This window comes from Varanus komodoensis, unplaced genomic scaffold, assembly GCF_004798865.1.
Source record: "Varanus komodoensis strain SLA01 unplaced genomic scaffold, ASM479886v1 scaffold1, whole genome shotgun sequence".
Classification (NCBI taxonomy): Eukaryota; Metazoa; Chordata; class Lepidosauria; order Squamata; family Varanidae; genus Varanus; species Varanus komodoensis.
In genome coordinates, this window is record NW_025335268.1 from 68,517,762 (window position 1) to 68,540,669 (window position 22,908).

General features: G+C 44.8%; 1 protein-coding gene across 6 annotated transcripts in view; it reads left to right on the forward strand.

Annotated features, from left to right (window-relative positions):
- The first annotated feature begins 6,046 nt into the window (after window positions 1–6,046).
- The window catches only part of USP6NL (USP6 N-terminal like), a 147,458-nt gene continuing 130,596 nt past the window's right edge, over window positions 6,047–22,908 (forward strand). For 3 of the 6 annotated variants that reach the window (XM_044428008.1, XM_044427983.1, XM_044428018.1), the window contains exons 1-2: window positions 6,047–6,271; window positions 17,740–17,829. Coding sequence is in view for 5 of the 6 variants with exons in the window: in XM_044427983.1 (XP_044283918.1) it covers window positions 17,826–17,829 (4 nt within the window). In the remaining variant the exon portion in view is untranslated. Of the gene's footprint in view, window positions 6,272–9,289; window positions 9,541–17,739; window positions 17,830–22,908 lie in introns of those variants that run through there. The other 3 variants (XM_044427991.1, XM_044428026.1, XM_044427998.1) reach the window with 3 other exon arrangements.

The following is a 22,908-nucleotide window of genomic DNA, read 5'->3' on the forward strand; positions in this document are numbered from 1 at the left end:
CCAGACCCCTTCCCTTTCAGTAATTCTGAGGCTCCACCCAGGGGCTCCTGCCGGAGATCCGCTTGGAAAGAGACCGTTGGGTGTTTTGCAGTATAAGGGCAAGCTCATGTCTTGCTGGAGCACCGCGGATGAAGAGCTGCTTGAGTGGCTGCAGAATATCTCATGGTCTGGCAACCCCCCTTTGCCCTCCTCAGACGCCCCCTTCTCCCCCACTCCAAGCTTGGCTTTCTGACTTAGGAGAGCAGTCGGGATGGTTCTCCCTGTTCTGGCGGGAAGGGGAAGTCCACCTCCAACTCCCTGTCTTTGACCTTGGATCTGGGAGTCCAAACTGTCTTATGGCTGCTCATGCGCTAAGGCTCATAGAATCGCTCCTGGCATCATTTAAATATAGAAGCATAATGCCGTTCGCCCAAGAATGAGAAACGTTTTGCTCTCCAGATGCTCGCTCCAGCCTCTCTCAGCAGTGCCTCTGCTGGCGGATGGGACTCGCAGCAGAACATTTTCAGAGACTAATACATTTCCAGTCTCAGCTTTATACTCCTCTGCCAGAAGTCACCTATTAATCGGCCCATTTAAAATCTATCCTCGTACATTTTGATTTTGTTTCATTGCATTTTGACATTTTCTAAGTCCCCGCTGGAATTCTTTGATGAAGAGTGTCACTTCTCATTTCCCTACAAATCTCATTGATTAGAGTTCTCCACAACAGCAACATTTTTCTTTTTGCAGGTCTCATGCTATTTTCGATATGACATTGCTGCCTTAGTTCACATCCACCCCCTTTCCCCGCCATATAGCACAGGTGAGCAGAATGGGAAGATCAACTTGATTGGCAGGATCCGCTAGGCCTCTAAGTGAGTGCTCTTCCATTTATTCATATTTATGTCTGTGCACACCCTGCATAAAGAAAGCTAGCATCTCAGGTAAGAAAGCTAAGCTACAACTCATTGCCTTGATACGTTCCTTTGTTTTGTATGTGAGAGTCTGGGATCATGTGGGCGCCTGCCACACACCAGCAGCCAGAAATGCAAAGTACCTGGAAAGCTGCTGTTCTGGGAACTAGGCCATAGGTGTGTGCACCTGATAGGGATCTAATCGAGACTGAAAGCGATAGGCAGAAACTGGCTCCCTGCACCATTTCTCTGTTTTTGCATTGCACCACTGATCCTGTCGCATTTAAGAGTGTGAAAGGTTCTGGCCAGAGGGTTAGATTCTTTCTCTCATACAGATTCAGCTCCCACTGACTCATGGCTCCATACAGCCCAAAGGAGTTTCTCTCTGTATGTGAGTGTTTCAGCATACAAGAGAGCAGGCCTCCTTAGCCATTTCTACTCACTGCTTGATTCCTCCTCCTGCTGCTGCTTTTAAAAGTGCCTTTACAGCACAGTCCAATCCAGGTGTGCACAGATTCAAGTCTCATTCAAGTTCAATGGACTTATTCCTAAGTAACTGAGTAGTGCAACCTTAAAGACTCTAGATTTATTTTTGCAATTGTTTCTTTTGTAACCCCGCAACCCCCCCCCCCCCGCTAACATTATTTCTAAGGTGTTTTTCAGTGCAGAACCCTCCCGTGGCAGCCTATGAGAAAAACCATACAAAGTAGATTCAGTTAAAAAGTATGAATATGTTTCCACAAAGGACATGAAAACAATGATTATCAATTAGAATGACTGAAACCTGCATTTATCAATAAAAACAAATAGCCTTGACTTAAGGGAAGGCCAGTGAAAGGCCAGTCTTCAGAGCTTTTCTGAAAGCCTGCAAGGAAGGGCCCTGATAAACCACCATTAGAAGTTGATTGCAGAAATGTGGGGCCACCCCTGAGAAGGCTCAGTCTCTCATACGCACAAGCCTAAGCACCTTTGCTGGCAGGCAGGCAGAAGACCTCTGGAGATGACCACAGAGCGTGGGCAAAGACATGTCTTCCAAAAGCTCAGCCCTTTCAAGGCTTTAAAAGGTGAAAACTAGCACTTGGCATGGGACTTGCAAAGCACGTATTTATGTCACTCAAGCCAGCTGCTTTGCCTCCACCAAAATCTGGACAGCTGTATTCTGCACCAGTCAAAGCACACAAAACTTCAAAGTCCCACATAGGGTGCATCACAGAAGTCTAGCCCGGATGTCACCCGAGCATGGATAACTGGGGCAGGTTCCCCCTTCTGGTGAGGCTGCAACCAACATACCAGCCTAAGTGGATAAAAAGTATTCCTGGACTCTGCTTTTATCTGAGCACGCACAGTTAGAACTGGGTCCAGGAGCACAGCAAAGACTGTTCCCCGAGTCCATTGTGGTGGGTGCAAACCCATCTGGGACCAGTGGGAATCCTCTATCTAGATGCATCAGTTTCTGTATCCACAGGATCTCCATGTTTGCAGAATTCAGTCTCAGCTCATTTGCCTGCATCCTCATCTGTACTAAAACTACCTTCAGACTATACCAGGATGGTACAGAAGGACATTGAAACCTGCACTCTGTCCAGCTTCTTGCCAGATAACTGATGGTTTGCCCTTCCACCTTAAAAACTTTCATTTCTATCGGACACATTTTTCCCGTTTTAACTGTTTGTTTTGTTTGTTTTTGTGCCCATGAAAAATAGGTCCGTGCTGAGCCATGACATGAACCTCTTCCATGTAGAATTCTTCACTCATGGTGTGAGCTTGAATTCAAGCACAACATCTCACTAACTCTTAACAACCCTCCCTGTTGTGTTGTGTGAATGCAGCCTACATCTCCATCTATACCTTCCTATGTGCCACTAGCATCTTTGTTAGCAGCCCCTATCCAGGTGTCGAAGACTTTAAGCTGCTGGCACTGGAGAAAGTATCGTTCTGACCATGTTATAGGAATTATTTCTCGGGGGATGTTCCCTTGGTGCTGACTCTCAGGTCTTTTCTAGCACCATGCACACACCTTTTAAAAAGCATCTATGCAAGGCTCTTGGAAGATAAGCTGACGTTGCTTTTCAAATATTGCAGAGTCCAACAGTTTTATTGTGCATTGTGGTCCCTTTCTTTGTGTTCTTAGCTGTCCTGAGAGCGCTCATATGGAAGATACCAGGGATAAATCTTTTTTTGTAACTACAGATAGGCATAAAGCCATTCTTTTGCAATTCCTTCTGTCGATGCCATCAGCTGATTCTACCTGTCCCAGCATGGGATCACCACCATCTCTTTCTTCATTGCTTTTCTTTAACTCAGCTCTGTCCTAAGCTGAATTTAGATTTATTTATTCATTTTATGTTGCGATTTATATCCTGCCTTTTTCCTGCAAAGGGCTCAAGGCAGCTTACATCATCTCTCCTCCTCCATCTTATCCCCAAAACAACCCTGTGAGGTAGGTTGGGCTGAGAGTCTGTGACTGGCCCAAGGTCACCCTGTTGGCTCCATGGCTGAGCAGGGACTAGAACCCAGATCCTTTGAGTTCCAGTCCCATGCTCTTAACCTCTACACGACACTGGCTCTCTTTTTTCATGAGCTTTTTAATGAATCTCTTTTTTAGATTTTAGCCATGCTGTAGAGTTTAGCTGCAACAGCATACTAGGAAAAAAAGTCAGAAATAAGAGATGATAGGAAGGAGAAATCTCAGAAGGATGGGAGAAGTGAAGCAGTCAGAAGGGAGTTAATGTAGGAAGCAGAGAATGTGGGAGGGGGGATAACAGGAAAGCGGGGAAGGGCAGGGCAGGAGGTGGGGAGATGGTACTGACAGGCATTGACATCGGTATTGACAGAAATAACTTCTTTTGTCAGCAGGTGAGGAAAGGCTGAAGAAATTACGAAGGCTGAGATTATGCATTCTGTATGGATCCAGGAGTGAGGTGCTACCAAAACTGTGACCTGCATCAAGTGCCCGGAGCCTTAAAACGCCTTAGAAAAGCTGGCAGTGGAATGGACAGGAGGACAAAGGAATGAACAGGAGTGTATTGGGGGCACAATGATTTACGAAGCAGGAGTTGCATTGGACAACCGTTTAATTGAGGATAGCCCCGAGGAAACGCAAATGAATGAGCAAAGCTGTGAGGGGTCAGGTTCTTCAAGGTGACTCGTGAGAGCTGAATGGCGGGGAATGAAAGCCACACAGTCCCGGCATACAGACCAGGCACGCTGAATGAGAAACAGCGGAGCATTGATTGCGCTGCAAGGTCTAGAGGCTTTCCTTAGGGAAAAGGGGACAGTGCGGGCTAGGGGAACAAGCCATGTCTTATCTAGGGCTGAAGAGGCAGAAGGTGGAATCCCTCCTCCCCTGCTCTCAGTTGGTGCAATAGAGGAACTAGAATAAAGGTAACATATCCAGCATGGTCCTGCTGCAGAGGAGGAGGCGGCACAAGGAAGGCAGCAGGTAGAGGTAAAGCCCATGGCTCAGTGGAGGAGATGCACCCTGAGTATAAAGTAAGGGTAAAGGTGTCTCCTTGACGTGAAGTCCAGTCATGCCTGACTCCAGGGGGCGGTGCCCATCTCCGTTTCCTGGCCGAGGGAGCCAGCGTTTGTCCGCAGACAGTCTCCGTGGCCATGTGGCCGGCATGACTAAACACCGAGGTGCACGGAACGCTGTTACCTGCCCACCAAAGTGGTACCTTTTCATCTACTTGCATTTGTAGGCTTTCGCACTGCAAGGATGGCAGGAGTTGGGATAGAGCAACGGGAACTCACCCCATTGGGCAGATTCGAACCGGCAACCTTTCGATCAACCAGCCCAGCAACACGGCGGTTTAAACCACTATAAGCGCGGGGGAAAGGCACAGGAATGAGAAAGGAAAGCAACCACACCCTGGCAGCAATTCTTGGGGATTTAAAAAAAACATTTTTGTATTTACTGTTGATCCACACCAGCAGATATAATACAACAAGGCAGAAGCAGCAGATGCACAGTCTAGAATTGGACGTGGAAGACTATTTGGACTGCTGTTTAATTTTCACTCACAAGGTCAGCATTAAGAGTTACCATTGCTGGGTAACTCCAAGGCCCATGCTCCTGCAAGGGATCCACAACTAATTCGTCAGCCTCTGCCTTGCTCTCTCTCTCTGTTCTTTCACAAAGCAAGCTGAGTTGTGGGGTGGGACAGCATCCACTCATTTTGCACCCCCTTCTGGCCCCGGGGAGCCAGATGGGGCTCAAAAGAGGACAAGCAGGTGGGCAGCAGATCCAGCCAGGAGGAGATGAGCTCCCTCAGGGAAAGCAAGGAGGGCCCGCCCCTTTGCCAAACAACCTAGCTGCAACACTGGCCACTTTCAGCACAATCTAGGCAAGGTTTTGGGAAGTAAATCTAAACCCTGGCACACCTGCTTAGAGAGAAGTGGGAGGGGGAATACCGGGAAATAGGGAAGGCCAGAGCAGGAGGTGGGGAGATGGTATTGACTTGGAGCCTAGAGTGGCCAAGTGGCCTCTTTACATAAGACACCTCACTGACCTGTCCAATTCCATAAAGATCCACCACTCAGCAACAGTTAAGTTGTTGAACAACGGGGAACAAGCAAGTCCACAGATCTCCTGTTTCAGCATTCTCCACCACAGTGAGATGCACTGTAGTCCTGTTAAAGTGCATCTATACACTTAATGCACGCTCATTTCAAGCAATTAACTTGTTTTCAGCAGGCTCCTAAGCAATATCCTGGGTGTATCTACTCTAAGTAAGCCCCATTGATTTGGAATTACTCCCAAGTAAATAGGTAAAGAATCGTAGTCTATTGATTCGGAATTACCGCCCAGTAAATAAAGACTTGTTGCCTTAAAACATGTACTTGCAATCAGCTGTTATGTCTTGTCTTCTAACTCCCAAGTAAATAAAACCCAAACTTAAACACTATAATATGCACTTTGAAACATTCGTCTGGAGAAGGGTGAGCTGCTCAGTCGCACCACCTCAGCAAAAGCAACCGCCCAGGTATTAAATAGCAGCCGTGGCGACCTCTGGAGAGGGGGCAGGGGGGGCGCTGGTCTCGCTTTCGCTCCAAGATGGCGGCCGGCCTGAGAATGCTCTATGAGTTGGCCTGGCGTACGCTTTTCCCTGCGCGGCTTCCGTAGTCTCGTTCTGCGCCCAAGATGGCGCCCGGCCTGGGAGCGCCCTATGCGTGGTGCTGGGGCAGCGCGCGCGGCCAGCGGAGGGCGCGCGCTTCTGTCCGGAGCGGAGGGGGCGTTGCCATGGCAGCGCAGAGTAGGTGTCACACCGGGCCACTTCCTGGTTGGAGGCCAATGTCCCGGGCACTAAGCTGGGGAAGGCGTCGCGGGGAGGAGGCGCGGGGAGGCCGCGGGAGGCGCAGGACGCCGAGCCGCTGAGGTGAGTGAGTGCGGGCAGGGACCGGGGGCGCTGGGCTGGCGCGGCCTGGGGACCCTCCTCTCTCGCTCGGACCCCCGGGACCTGTTTTGAGTGCGGTGAGGGAGGGCTTGAGGCCTCCTCGTGGAGGTGTGGCGAGGAGCACGTCGGACGGGTCCATTCGCAAAAGGGGGCGGCGGCCCGAGGGGCCGGCCCATTCTCGCTCCCGGGGGGCGTGTGCGGGCACGATCCATGTGAGACCTCCCTGCGAGACCCGAGGTGCGCCTGCTTTCTTCCTATGGGGCTGCGGTTCTCCATGCCTCCAGCTGGGCCTCCTTCTGCGAGGAGCACCCACTTCTGTTCTTGGTTTGGGGAGGGGGCGGGCGGGAAGGAGCCCAGCGGCTTTTGAAGACAAAGGGGTGGCGCTCTTTGCAGGCATGGGGGGTCGACTCAATGAGGGGCAGTCTGCTCCAAGTGCGGGGGGTGTCCAGATTCTGCTTTTTGAATGGTGGTGGGGAGCACCTTCCCCAAGGCTGGTCCCTCTGGGGGAACTGGGAGGGAGGGAGAAGGACGGGAGTGTTTTGGAGGGGGAGTGCCCGAATAGGGGAGAAGAAGGTGAGGGGGGAGTCATGCAGAGTGGGCATAGTTGGTGGGGGGAGATGAGATCTCTAGTCGGGGGAGAATGCAATTTAAGCATCTCAATACTAGACTTATAGCCCAAGTTTATGCAGAAGTCCTAGTTTTCTTTTGAACAGGAGGTTTTACTCTTAAGCAAATGTACATGGGATTTGCGGCATTACAGAGAGGGCTGTATAGAGCTTCTGAGGCTTGGCGGGGACTCTCTGGGTTGTGCCTGAATGGCATTCGGGAATCCGTGGAAATGCAGGAGATCCACTTGTCCTAAAGGGTTTATATAGATTGTGTGTTTGTTCTTCTTTGCAAAATTAGGGGTGGGTTAACTTAAGGGATGCAGGTTGTCTTCTTCCAGTTCTGCCTTCAGTTTATGTCTACTATCTGCGACAATAGATAATGTTGGATTGAAGGAGAAATAGTATAAAACCTGAACAAAAACTTTTCACGTTTCAAAAAGCAATCACTCCTTTTGAGTGGTGTAGAACTATCGGGAAGGAAAGAAGCTTCTTATACCAAGATAGTGTCACTATTGTGATAGTCTTGGATATTTCCCCACCCCATGTTTTGACATTGCAGGGGAAGAGCAATGGAAGGAGACCCGAACACCCAAAAGACCTGGCTAGGGTTGTTGGTCCTTCCCTGCCTGTGTCTTTCTTCTGTTCTTAAGTGTATTGGAGTTAGAAAGCAGTTGCATTCTTGCAGAGAAGAGTGTACAATCTGTGACAAAAAGACTTTCGAATGCAGCTTTGCTTTCCATGATCACTTTTGCTGAAAAGCTGATAATTTGATAGTTGCTTTTTTGGACTGAATAGCAGGTAGAGAGAATCCTTATATCTGGCTATTAATCTCTTGAGTCTAGACTGACTTTCTCTGTTACTAGTTTAGAGCAACCTCTGCAACTTTTTTAGGCCAACTGGACTGTCACTTTTGTAATAATGCGTGTAGGCAGAACTGAGCAGGATGTAACAAAGAACTCTTTCAGCAGGGCCATTTCTTACTGAAAAGCTACTGAGTTTGATTGCACTCACTGCTAGGTAAAGCTGCAAATCTTAGGCTGTGTTCTCTGAAACTGAGTAAGGTCAGCTGAGCCCAGTAGGGCTTGCTTCTGAGTAAACATGGATCCAGCTACAGGAGTGCCTAGAGTTTCAGCCTTTGTATAATAGGCATTCATTTATTTGAATTGTAATTTAAGTGATAGCTGCCAAAACCAGATACTCTTCATTTTTTTACCTAGCACATATTGGGCAAGTATTTCGTTTGCTGAGTGATTCTTTCATGTGTAAATATAGTGACACTGTGAATGAGGAAGGGGGAGTGTCCCTATGAAGATCTGGTCCTGCTTGACTATTCTTTGGCCTACTTTTCAGTGACTCAGGAAAGGTTATTAAATGGTAGGAAGTGCTTTGCTTCTGTTGTAACTTGGAGCATTTCATAGTGGAAAACTTGAACCAATGATTTGCAAGATAGTTGTCTTCAGTGTGTGTGTGTGTTGTACTCTTTCCTAGAAGGCTGTTTAATTATCTGCCTCAAATTTGGAGGCGTGAGAGAAGTTCTTGTTTTGTGGAATTATCTCCAGATTGAGAGATGGTTGATCTATTGATTATGAGATCTGAGGTTTGTTTTGGGGAAGGTTCTTGAGATTAAGAGAGGCATCTAAAAGAACTCTTGCTCAGAGAAAGGCATTCCTCTGTTTTCTTATTTCATTATTTTTGGCCAAGCGTGGATTATCCCAGCCAGAGATGTACTTGTGCTGCTATTGCTTAGATGTGAAAAAGAATCTGTAGTATATGGCATGGCAGAATCTACCTGTGGTCTTGTAAAGGTTGAGTACTTATACACAGAGGAATAACCCTTATTAGAGTCAGAGGGACATACTTCAGAGTAAACATGCACAGTAAACATGTCATCCTGAAAGAACTTCTAATTTCACCACTGATGATTATTATTTAAGTAAAATCATGTTACTGATCTGTATTGTTCTGAAGATAATGCTTGAAAATGCATGTGGCAGAAATAGATTTCTAGTGGTCAGAAGGTAGGATGCTGTGCCCATTTGCATGACTAGTAGAAGCATGGACAATTATACAAACTAGTACTGTTGGGTTGTTGTTGTTGGGTTTTGTTGTTGTTGGTTTTGATTAATGTGTACAGGTTGTGGAATCCAGGTTAATTTGGATAGGAACTGTGATCAAGACTTTGTAGAGAGGCTGCTAATAGTTGTGTACATTATATTGCAATAAAAAGTGCATCTTAGTATTGGTGGTTAAGTGGTTAAAGATGGGAGAGGCACCATTCCACTCCCATTGAGGCTGTTGCTTACAAATAGGTTTCGCCCATTCCAAAACAGCACCTGTCTTCACACTAGGTGGAGTTGTAATTAGAATGGAATTTCTAATAACTCTAGTAGCCAAAATGTGGGAAGGAGCACATTTTTAGTATCATATAATTTAGCCAGAGTTCTCTTGACATATCATGTCTGTGCCAAAACTATAGGTGTTGTGTGGTGTCTGACAGACTCCAACACTTGACCGGGGTTTACAAAAGAGCAGCTCATTTTTGGGACAAAACACACCACCTTTCAAAGCAGTGGTTCTGGTCAGTGACAGCCAGCCATCTTGATGTGTGTTCTATAAGTCAAGCAGAAGGACCAGTTTATACAGGTAATAGACCTTGGAGATTCAGCTCTGGGGCAGAAAGATGTGGGCTGGGGGGTTGCAAACTTAGCCTTTTTCTCAAATGGCAGGGGAATGCACTGTATTGCATGTTGGAGAGAAGGCCAAAGGCTGCCTCCAGGTTTCTGGCCCTTGCTGGCATGTGCTTCTCGAAGGAGCTCTTGCTGCGCTCATTGGATGCCATGATTGGCTTATCCGCTGTTGAAGACAGCAACAAGGAACTGTTGCCATTTTAATTAAGCACAATCCCTTAGAACAATTAGTTAAAATAGTGGCAGACTCAGCTGCCTACCATAGGGGCCAGGTGAGACCAGTGTCAGTGGTGGGCTGTCCTGGGGCCGCCAGAGGACCCCAAAGATGCCAACACTGGGTCTGGCTGAACCCCACCGTGCTATCTTTCACAATGTGGGGAGGTGTTTTTTTTAGTATAACAGTATTTTGGAAATTCCATAATTCTGGGAAAGAATTACATTGCTTGAATGCACTACTTGATTTTGCCTTAGAAGTCTTTAGGTAGTTGTTGCTGTAAGAGCTTGCCATACCCACCTGCATGAAGATAAATACCAACTGTGTACATCAATTGCACTTTTGATTTTTGAAGTTTAGCCTTGTTGCTTAATCACTGTTTTTGTCAAATAAACGCTCTTTAAAACCTTTCTGTCAACTTCTGGTTGCAGATCTCGGTTTGTCGTGTTGGAGTCCATAGTTCTTCACTGAAAGTCCCTCATAATAGCTAACCTATTTTAGCTATTAAAAGAAAGAGAGAGGCAAACATAGCTTCATATATGAAGAAATGCACAAATTCCTCTTTTGTTTTCACCAAGATCTCCCGTGCCTTTCTACAAACACATATGCTCAAGGCACACAACTATTTAAAAGCACCAGATTACATCAGTGTGAGTAAAATAGCAGATATGAAATTTGCAGCCAAAAATTAAAAGTGGTTATAAAAGCACAATATTTACAATGTTGAAAACTCTTTTGTCAAAATGCTACAGAGTGAAAGCTCAGGGATTTGTGCAGTAAGAATGCATTCACTTATTTATTTGATTTATACCCCACCTTTGACACCTAAATATATGCAAGTTGCTTGGCCCTGGGTTGGAGTTTCTATAGGTGCAGCACTACTACCGAGAAACAGGTTTTATATAGTGAAGTACAGATTTAACCTCACGCAGAAGCAAAATCAAGAAAAAATCCTATTAATAATCAGCTCTTCTCACTGTTTCTCAATGTTTCCCAGGAACCTCAGAGTTTTTCAGAGCACAGTTTGATAACTGATGCCAAAACATGTCAGGCGGCTATGAGGGTACCATGGATACCGGCAGCCACAGCTGAACATGTCTGCAAACGTGTGTTTTCCTGTTAGGCATGTGGTGAAAATGTGACGTGTATCCAACTTACATGTTACAGGCCAGATGCAAGTACATGTCAAAGGTTTACTAAGATGTTGTGAAGCCCATTCCTTCGGAAAACGTGTTCCAAGTCCTGGTGGAATGGTGCTGTTGTGACCCAGTCATGTAATGACTGCAATTGGCATAGTAAATAGCTCAGCAGTAAAAGTTGCCTTCAGAGGATGACACTGGTCAAGTCACAAGATCACTGTTGTAATCAAGTAAATCATTGAAAGCATTTTATCTGTGATTAGATAGCCTGCCAAGTTGTGGTAGCTTTGTGTTCAGTTTTTGTCATCTCTTTCCCTTCTAACTGCCACAGTTGTTCCTTCTGTGCCACATGTTATAGCATAAGCCATGTTATCTTTGGGGTGGCTCTTTATTCTCCAGGCAGTAGGCCAAAGGCTGCAACTATCTTTTGCTGCACAAACGGAACCATTCACAGATAGCCAGATTCTGTAATCATGTGAGGATTATCTAATATTTGGAGCTTCATGTTTCAGAAATAGGGAACAGTGTTGCATGCAAATATGTAAATTTTCTTGCTGCGTATAAAAGCCATAGGAATTGGGGGGAAAGACACCCCAGAGAACATGGGGTTCTCGACTTGACGCTTTTCATGGGCCTTGACATGAGCAGGCATTAAGCAGAGCTTCCTTATCTTAGACTATGCTTCGAGGCACCCTGCTGAGCTCCAGGGAAATCTTCCACACTTCCAAGCATTAAATGTCCCCCCCTGGTGACACATACTTCTTGCTTTCTCCTCATATCTCTTATCCTCCTTAAGTCTTAAGGAATCAGAAGAGAAACACTGCATGGAATTAGCTGGCTAGGTTAGTACAGATGGTGCGTTTCTGGTCAGTTTATTGAAAAAGACGTGTAAACTGCCAAGTTGCACTTTCTGAATCCAGAACCTTTGAAATGAATGGCCCTGCATGAAGAAGCTGGAATGTTGGTCCAGAAGGCCCTCTCTAGAAGGGAGCATGCCTGTTTTTGGTCCAGAATATTAAGCCCTGTTGCAAGGCCAGATGTGAGATGAGAGCAGGGCGGAGCCTAAGTAAGGCAGGTCTGTGACATTGGCCAGGAGCATTGCCAGATCTCCACTCCAAGCCAGAGTGCAGGCCTGACCTGGAAACCTCTATAGTGGGTCCTGTGGTTTCTTGTTAGATTAGGCCAGTCAGTAGTTTTCTGACTTGACTGGAGAGTGGTGGCTTACAGCAGGGGTCTCACACTCGCGGCCCACGGGCCAGTTGCTGGGCCAGGTGGGGCACGGGGGGGGGGGGGGCCCTGCGGCCTTCAAAGTGCCGGCGGCGCCCGGGCCGGCCTCCGGATGAGCGGCCCCCCACCACCACGGTGGTGGAATACTTGATGCGGCCCAGCCTCACCCAGACTCTACTTCCAGCGGCCCCCAGGTCAGCTGAGCTTGAGACCCCTGGCTTACAGTGTGCGACCTGTGTGTTTGACAGGCCTTGTGTGTTAATTCAGGGCTCTGTGATGTGTGGGAACTGCTGTTTTGCATATGCAAGCTGTAGTGTGGTAGGGCTGGAGGTGTGCTTTGCAAATACCCTGGACTGACAGAAAATGAACAAATGGATCCTAGATCAAATCAACCCAGGATTTTTCCTGGAAGCAAAAATGACGAAACTAAGGCTGTTGTACTTTGGGCATGTCATGAGAAGGCGAGAGTCACTGGAAAGGATGATCATGGCAGGGAAAGTCAAAGGCAGAGGAAATAGGGGAAGACCAGCTATGAGATGGATTAATTCCATAAATGAAGCCACAGCCTTGAGCTCAGAAGAGCTGAAAGGACTTTCAAGGACAGGACATTTTGAACACCATCCATTCATAGATAGGATTGCTATCAGTCAGAGATGACTTGATGACTCCTAACAACAGCAGAGCATCCGTGCAGAGCATCCATTCAAGAATTGAAGCTTTTAGCAAATTGTACACCCATTGTATTATCGCAGGTGGACATTTATACTTCCAATATTGTAATGTTAGTCTTTTAACTGTTCAAAAAGCTGAAAAATCCATTTGCGTTGATCTCATATTCTGAGATATAAGTAGGCAATTCAAAAGGCATGTTAAAAAACTTTCACTGGTAATAGGTATGGATTGTTGGCATGATTAACAAATCATTCACAACCCTGACATAGCCCATGGACCGTAGCTGGTTTTTTAACTGTGCCAAAACCCATCCTTGATGGACTTGTGTGATGTAAAAAGCTATGGCAACCCCCATCTCCACTTGCATGTGCAAAATGGCAGCTGTTTCCACCTGACTTCCTCTGGCTCCAGGTTCAACACCTGTTCCCGGCTTCAGTTGGAATAGTCATCACTGTCCGTGTCATTGGTCTCATGGAGCAGCAATCGCCTCAAGGGCTTTGCATGTGTCAACTCTGGAACTGGCTTTGCCTCAGTTCTGTGCTCCTCTTTTCTTTTTCCAGAATGTTGTAATTTGCAGTGTTCCAATAGGTGGATAAAGGCCAACTATGCTCCTTTTAAGCGCAAATGAGAAAAGTGTTTGGGGCCTTTTAGTTCCAAGAAAAGGTTAATGGGGGCATGATAGGTTTATGACATTAGGTATAGTATGGAAAAGTCAACCTTTTCCTCCATTAGAATGCTAGAATTTTGGGTTACCTAATGAAATAGTTTAATAAATTCAGGAATTATGAGCAGAACAGCTTCATTCATTGTATAACGTATGTGGTTTGCTACCACAAAGCTGGTGATGGCTGCTGGCTTTGACGTTTTTAAAACTGGCTTAGCATGCAGAAACTATGCAAAACCCCCCACTTCTTTCAGCATCCCCTTGCTGGAGCAGTTTGGGAAATGCTGGGAGTTGCAGGACTGTTTTGCGTTTTGTCTAAGCATGCGTAGGAGTATGCCCTCAGATGCCTGTGAAACGGTACCAGACGAATTCATATTCGCATCAGTAGGCCTTAAGTACCATGCCTAAAGGGAGCCTCGTGCTCACAGGTGGCGTGCAGCTATATCACAGATAGCAGGGGACAAACGTCGAGGAAACAATGGCCTCCGTGCCTCCTTCGTGGGCTTCCTGGAAGCATCTGCTGGCCCACTGCATGGGGCAGATTGTTGGTCTAGGTCAGGGGTCGGCAACCTTAAACACTCAAAGAGCCATCTGGACCCATTTCCCACAGAAAAGAAAACACGGGGAGCCACAAAACCCTTTTGACATCTGAAATGAAGATAACACGGCATATATCGTTTTTTACCTTTTTGCTATGTATAAAAAAACTATAGTGAAATCATTTATAGCATTTATGAAATCAATGAATGATTATTTTATATAATCTCTATCTGTGAACGGCTTTCCATGCCTGACTATTTCCTGAGCAGCCACAAAACTAGCATATGGAGTTAGATTTGCAGACTTAATCCACTTCTTGAAATGATTCTTGCTCAGATCAACCTTCCGCATCAGTTCCGAAATGGCTTTTTCTCTCTCATCTCCATCCGGATATTTTTCAGCAAAGGCTGTGTGTATATTCTGGAAATGTCTTGCAACATTCGGCTTTTTGTTGTTTGCCAATTTCTCACCACATATTAAGCATATACTGGTAAACCAGTCTCATCAGCAGTGAAAGCAAATGAATCTGCCCACGTACCATTAAACATTCTGTTTTCTTCTGCAACTTTTCTTTTCTTGGATTTATCCATGGTTGGCCTACTGGGGTCAAAAAGTTCAATAAATCATGTGCTGGCGAGTGTCGCACATTGGCGGTTGTGACACATATTTTGAGAGACAGGGAGTCGCAGCAGAGGGAAGAAAGAGCCACATGCAGCTCCAGAGCCGTGGGTTGCTGACCCCTCACCTAGGTGGCCCCTTCATCTGATCCAGCAAGGCTGCTTTTATTGTGAGCTGGATGCTGCTCCCAAACAGATAGCTAAAGCTTCCGCTGGATGTCTTTAACTTCATCCTTCCACTTTTTGCTTAACCTGTAATGGGTCAGTGCTGTTTTTATTTATATGTGCCCCTGAAAATGTGTATCTTGCCCTTCGGGTGCTTACACACCACCCACAGTGTTGGTCAAGTATTAACACCATGCTGAAATACAGTACAATCCAATCCAGTACTCACACACAAAGCCCCAGAAATAGAGAAAGATGCAGTAGGTAAAACATAAGCTTTGGATGGAAATATCTATCCAGTACAGCAGGTGCCTGCCTAAACAGGAAGGTTTGTGCTTACTGCAAAATGCCAAAATATATTGCATCCATCCAATCTACATGTAGCTAAGGCTGGCTAGTTGGCTGCATTCCCTTTGCCTGTTGTGAAATGTTGTGAGATAATTCATAGGTGTACAGCATTCCGAGGCAATTACCTCAGTCAGAATCTGAGCTGGATGAAGAGCTGGGGTTGGATGTTTTAGCTGAAATGCTAAGGCCAGCGTGTCCCAAGATAAGTGAAGTGACTGGTGAGAACGAGACCATTTCTGGTTCTAGGGTGACCCTGTTGAACAGGGATGTAGCATAATCAGTTACTTCATTCAACATCAGATCAAGAAAGCAGACCAATTGGGTGGCATCTGGCATCTGCCCCCCTCCCCCAATCACTGGAAGTCTCTCTGCAGATGGAGCTAATTCTGGTCAGTTGGGAATAGAGATGGAGGCTTTCACTTGGAATCAGTTTCTTGGCATGAGCGGAAATTTTCCTAATTAGCTGGCTTCATAACTTGTCTGATGTCTTTCGTTAGCAACCTCTGCAATACTCCCTTTGTATCACAAAGCCAGCCTGACTGGCCTGCTTTAATATAATGAAAACTGTCATTAGAAGGCTCTTGAATTGGTCTGCTTGGAAGGAGAAGCAGGAGAGATCAGTCTTCAAAAGCAGGTATTATATTACATACTGTAATGATGTTCCTCATACACGTTTTGTCTGCATCTCTCTGATGTGAAGACATAAATGTAGGCAGCATTTCCTGGCCACCTTGCGAAGACTGCAGCCACTGCATTCGCTTTTTTGCTGGGAGAGGTAAACAGTGCCCCTGGGACCCCCCCCCCCCCGCCCCCGGCCACTCTTGATATTGATGGTGCACGTCTGGTTGTGGAAAGATTGGATTATTAACAGATGCTTAAGGAATGATCATGCCTTGCCTACATGGAAGGCTGTTGCATTAGCTTTTGCTAGGTGTGTTTGCCATTATTATTGTAGGCTTTCCTCTTTTCTTTGTGTGGGAGTAAGAGATGTAGGCCCATTGCCAAAAATCTAGCTAGGTGGGAGGGCTGAGTGAAGAAAGGCAGACTATGTGTAGTACAGCAGCTCCCTTTATGTAAGTAGACTGAGTTGATGTATGTCAACTAATGATTAACAAAAATAGAAGTTAATAGCATTTGAAATATGTGCCAAGTGCTTGTGGGTCATCCTTGACACTCATAAGCCAGAAGAGAAAAGACAGAAGGTGGTGTGTTTCTTGCCAGAGCAAAAAAATAAAAAATAAAAAATGACATATTAGAAAGAAGAGATGTGATATGCACTTGAAGGCACTAACCCAGTTCCTGCAGAGGCTGCAGCGGAGCTTGAGCTGTGGGAATCAGGATATCTGCCAGCTGCTCTGAAAGATCAGCTCCATCAGGGTCCTGAGATGCTTACATAGAAAGGGGTACAATGTATAGCCTTGTGTTTCCATAGAAATGCACCAGATATTTTTTCTTTGGACATATTAATATTTCTGTCCCCTTTGCCCCTCTGGTATGGAATCCAAGGTAGTTTACGGAGTCCTCCTTCTCTCCATTTTTATCCCCATGTTAAGCTGACAGTGACTGGCCCAAAGTCTTACAGTGAGCTCTATGGCCAGGGAGAGACTGGAATCCGGGTCCCCCCAAGTCCCAGTCCAACACTCTTGTCATTAGGCCCCACTGGCTCTCTTTTATGCCACTTCTTAGATGACTTTCAGGAAATTATTTCCATAAAATGTGGTGATCAGCTCCATTCACAGGAGACTCCTTCAGAGATGAATGCCAGTTCTCTTCTGTATCCTGCTGGTCTCCCAACAGCCACATTCCCCTCTCGGAAGTGACAGTCTTGGGGCACATGGCTTTTCTCCTCTTTTCTCTCAGGTAGAAGAATGTTCTGCTTTCTGTCTCCTCTCTGCAATGGCTTGAAGGCTGGGAGACAAAATGGCAATAGTGACCAGTCCAGGTTTTCTGATTTCCGCTGCTGCCTTTAAAATTGTGACATTTGGTCTAAATAACATGTTTCTGCCCTGACACACCAAACTGGGAGATTGGGTTTCAAGAAAACCTAGCACCAGCTGACAACAGCATCTCATGAATTTGTATTTTATTAATGGAATTATTTGGGTCTCAGCTTAAGGTTTGTTTGGCATCTTTCTTCTGCTATATATTAACTTGAGTATTGCCCCAAATCTCTTTAAATGGAGAAACAGTTTTTCCTTTAAAAAACTGAAAAAATAGGGAAAGGATCTGAAATCTCTCTGGGGAGACAAAAAGCGGCCTTTGGCAGTACAGCCTGGAAGGACTGTGGGAATGCTGAAGTTGTATTTGCTAAGATTATACTTAAGACGTACATTTATTGCTGATGCTTTCCCTTTCTCCTCAATATAGTAATTCTAAAAATATGTTGTCTGTAGTGTGTCAGGAGTAATAAATATATTTAAGTCCTAAGAGAGTGATTACATCTTAAGAACTATTCCTCTGAAGGAATCTCTTTAGGGATCATAGAAGAATTAGAATTTTTGCTAACCCAAGGAAATATTTTTATTCTGTCACTAATACTGCTTTTCTTGTTTTCCTCCCTTTTGGCTAGGACATGTATACCACTGAGAGATCTTCTTGGACAAGACACCTTAGGTTAATACTGGTCTGGGACTATATGCAAAGAAGCTACCAGTCATGAGTAAGTATATCTTTTTGGGGAGCATATCTGAGGCTCAGGGAAAACCGCATGTTAGTTTTGCTACCTCTTGAACACAAGCTGCTGCTTCTGGTGTTGTCTTTGAAAGCTTCCCTGTCATACCAACATTGTAAATAAATGAGGATGGGTGTTAGAATAGGGGTATAATCTACCCAGAAATGCTTCTCTCCAAGCACTGTTGAAATGAATGGGAGTTGCGCAAGAGTGTCATTTCCAATCCTTGTGATCGCAGAGATAAATAAAAGCATGTAACAACAAAATTTCCAGTTGAGTACTGAAAAGTAATGGTGACATCCTGACTTTGGAATGCCGTCTTGATGGAGAAGCATGGCTGAAATAGACATTGTATTTCTTTTGCTTCAGGGTAACATGTTTTTATTTGCCAGGAAATCTTAGATTACTGTATTTTGAGCTGGTTGCATAGCTTTACTTCTCTCCATTGTTTGAATTGAATTGTTGAGTGTTCAATATCAGATGGATTTTAAATACTTATGTATACTTTCCTGAAATCCATTTTGGATGAAGATGCAGCTTACAATATTTTTTTTAATAAGCTGCCCATGCTTGATCCTCTGACTCTTTTTCTGATTATGGGGGGAAAATCTGCTTTCTTTCTGGAAGACAATTTTGAAAGTGTCTGTTTATTATTTAGGATGTTTATTTCTTATGTGTCAGTTTTATGTTGTTTATTTGTCTGTTACGTGTTAAGGAATCTTTTGAATATAAATATTGCTAACTCATGTATTTCACAAGTTATACCACAACATTTGAGTGTGTATCTTTTGCTTTTCCACTCTAATGATCAGCTGACTGAGTCAGTTATGGTTCTGAAAACCTAGTCCCAACCTCCATGGTAGAATTTCCATTGCTGCCATAGCGTGGCCCCTTTCCTTGCTACTTGGATATATGAGAAATCTGCAGTCTGGTGGGGTGTGTCTGTCCTGAGGTTCCTCCTCTCATCAGCACTGCTGTCCTGAGAAAGAGGATGCTTGCAAAGGGTGATGTGCAGCAGAGGCATCCCGCTTGGCTTGTGAGCTGCCAAGGAAGGAACCAAGGTTGTTGCTCGGTTCCCCGGCTGCTCAAAGTAAACCTGGAACAAAAGTGGCGGTGTCAAGTCCACTTGCCTGGCCGTAAGAAATGGATTGTAAGCTGCCTTTTCCTTGCCAGCCCTGGATAATTTCTCTTGTCTTTGTCTCATCCTCAGTGTCGTGAGCAGGTCACTTCCCTCTTTCCCTCTCCAGCAGACTGAAATGAAACCTTTTAAGCGCAGTTCTTTTATTAAAAGTTAACTGGTTACAGAACAGTATAAATCCAATGCCACATTCTCTGATACGTTGGAGAAGCGTCTGCCCTGTGAAGAGCTGAAATCAGAATTGAAACATTCCCTTCTTCTCTCCCTTTCTGAAAAGCTTCTGACTCTTTCCTTGGGGGGCTCCTGCTGCTTGAGGGCTGGACAACTGGAACACTAGACACTTCTTCATTGGTCTGCTCACTTCACCTGTCTTCTCCTGACGAGGTCAAGGAACTCCCCCTGCATCCCCACCCACTCCAGCTCTAATGTGTCTCCTTCCCTTTCTTAGGAAGGCTGATTTTCATGTTCTGCCTAATAAATTTCTCTAGGTAACCTTGAAACCACCAAGACCTTTGCCCCTGTTTGACCTTCTGCCACCTTCTCTGCACTGGGTGGAGCTATTTGAGCAGTCTTTAATGTGTGCCCTGTTTCTGCTCTCTTCCATCTTGCAAGCGTGGTCCATCTCTTATGGTCCAACTTTGGCAGCCTACAGGTGTGTGTGTATGTGTTTGCTCGCTTATTTTCTGGGGTGGAGCAGAGTTTATCCGCTTGGCATACTAGCTGCAGTGGGCTACACGACATCTTATTCTGAATACATTTCCTGTGGAATGAAAGATCTTTGGCCCTCTGAAGCTGGGTACATTGTGTTGGTGAGGGGGTGGGTGGGTGGATAAATAATGAGAGACGCCTCTGTCTCATTTTCCTTTCTACTTGGAAGCATAGCTGCTCTGTCAAAAGAAACATAATCCTTGACATCAAAATGAAATTGGAATAATCATGCTTAATTTGCTGGTTGCTGCATATAGAATTGAAGCAAAGCAGGCACATAGGGCATTTCTCTTGGCAAAAACTATATTTTCAGGAAAGGGTAGAATAGGAGGCACTGTTCGTCGGGTGGGGGCAAGCCTTTCAAAACACTTTCTGCTATGGAATCAAATTTCACCCTGTTTTGTAACCTTTTGTTTAAACAATACATTAAGAGTGTGTAAGAGCTTGGTCAGCCCAGTTCTTTCATGGAAAGGTCAACTGCTTATATGTTATCGCTGTTCCTGCAGTGACAAATTGTGTGGCACTGTGCTTCGTGGAGTATTTATATATTATTTGAAAATTTTAATAGCATACTGCATGTCCAATGAAAGCATTAACAGCAAACGTTTTGACAAACTGAATAATGCAGCAGCAAAGATGTTTCCAGGGTTGGTCTTGTCATGGTTTATAAACGTCGTCTTAAAGATAATGGCATAAAATAGAGGAATACGGGTTAAAAGAAAAAGTGCTGTCATCTGCCAAGACTGAGAACTTGAGTATGAAGTTTCTCCCTGTTTTTCAGGGCTCTTTTACATATTGTCTAGTCATTTTACTCACCCAGAGATCCATACTTAGCACTGGCCAGAGTTCTTGTGATTCCAACATAATTCGAAACAATGATCTAGCTACAGAACTAATCCCTGCTTCTCCTGGAGACGTGTACAAAGATGCTGCCTTAATCATGGATTTATGGGGATAGGTGCAGCATTTAACCACAGCTAATGGCAATCATGCTCTGAGAAAATCATTTTTGTGAGTGATGGTTGGAAGAGAAGAGTATGCTTCACCTTGAGAAGAAAAGAATAAGGGCAGATGTGATAATTATTTTCAAATATCTGCATGACTGTCTTATGCAAGATGGGGTGGATTTATTTTCTGTTGCTCCAGAAGGCAGAGCTAGAACCAGTGCATAAGAACTATAAGAAAGCACATTTTAGCTGCACTGTAAGAGCAAGTTCTTGAAAATGAGAGCTATCAGTAGGCAGTGCGCTGTTGACAATATCCAATAATACCTTGGCAGGCACCAGGAAACGTGTTTGGATCCTTTGGTGGTCTCAGGCACCAGGTTGGCTCTTCCTGGGCTGGATCTGAAATTCAGGGGCCTTTCTGACTGTATGAGAAAATTGTATCAAGGAACAGAGGTGGCTGAAACCATGCAGGGGCCATTCTGATATGGCCTGTGCTATACATCTCAACCCAAGTTCCACGTGAGAAGCTTTCTTTAGCTTTTCAAAGCTTGGCTCTTGTTCATGCTTTTGAAAATCAAAAGCAAAACTTTTAACCTCATTCTGAAGACTGACACATAATGTCATTGCTAATAGTTGATGCTGTGCAGTATCTCAGTCACTGTTGCTATCTACGAAGAACACTTTCTTTTCTACCCAGCCAAGAATGCTAAAGCTAACTCTACAAATTACAGTTCTAGGCATCACTTGGAGTATTGGTTTTGACTTCCGAGACATTAACTGTATTGGGTTTCATGCACCGAAAGACTGCCAGCCCCGATATAAGCCTGAGTGGGGTGGTGTAACGTGGTGTCCTGCAACAGCAGGGGTTGGACTCGACGGCCTTCATGGCCCCTTTCAGCTCTACTGTTCTATGATTCTAAGCCTGTCTGGTAGCACTGACCTTTTCATTGGAAACCCTTCCTGTAGAGTCACTGGGAGAATTCTTTAAAAGTGTGTGCTGAGGTGTCACCATTAAGTGGACAGTACTCAGTTCTGTCTTTCATCTTTATACAACCCAGTGATGTTGTGGAACTCTTGGCCCAGCCCTTGAAGGTAGTCTGGTTAGTGTACCCCCCCCCCCTCTCTCTGCAGGCCTTACTCATGTTCTCACAATGACACTGTGATTTGATTCCTGTATTGCACTCTATGTGGGATAACTGTTAAAGGTAGCTTGGGAAATTCAACTGGTAGAGTGTGTGGCTGTTTGAGTGCTGGTAGGTGCCAGTGGGTGGATCATGGGGGAACCTCTGTTATACTGGCTGCAAATGGTTGCTCGTACATTTCCGGGCTCATTTGAAAATGAAATCCTGCTGGCATTTTCCATCTGAAAAACATAAAATATTCATTTGGCTTGGAGAACAAATCTATGTGAATTATTGCTATTATTTTAATTGTTTTAGTGTATAGTGTACTGTGTTGCAGTCTACCAGATACCATAAAATGCAGAACTGAACAGAACTCTGCTGAAAATATGTGATTTGCTTGTGGACAGTTCCAGGGTCAATCTTTGGCATCTCCAGTTAAAAGGACTGGGCTGCTGATGATATTCAAACCGAATCAATAATTCTTAAAAAATAAAATAAAATTGGGTTTTTTAACATTTAAATTGGATTTTTAAAAAATACCCCCTCTGCTTTTTGAGGAAAAATCTATCTAAAATTAGTTTTCTATTTAAGGCAGGTTGTATTCCAAAGGTTATTCATCATGAAATAAGGATTAGTTTTTAATTATGTAGCATGAGGCTGCATATTCATGCATTGTTTAATTTTTTTGGTAAATTAATCCATTCACAATGTCAGAGTTTTTCTTTCTGGAAGATAATGTCACAGATGCTCGATTTTACAGTTCTCAGAACTGTGAATTTGTGCTGCAGAGATCACATGCCTCTTCTTCACAGCAAAAATGTTATAAAATAAACATGCAGGATTGAGAAAAAGACCTTAATCCCATTGCTCCTTTGCAAATCTATGCACACAGAATCAGCCCCTAACCTCTTAAGTTCTAAGTTTCAAAAATATCAATGAATAGAAGAAGCTTGTTGGGAAAGGAATAGATCTGCAGAAGAAGCTAAGTGCGAAGAGGGTGGGGCTAGCAGTAAAAATCGACGTGAAATCTTTTAAGCAGAACACTTCACAAGTCTTTGGATCTTTTTGTGTATCGCCTGAGGTTTATCCTGACATTATTTCCCTGCATGAGAAAACCTTTAACGGCAGCAGGCCATAAAGGAGACCCAGT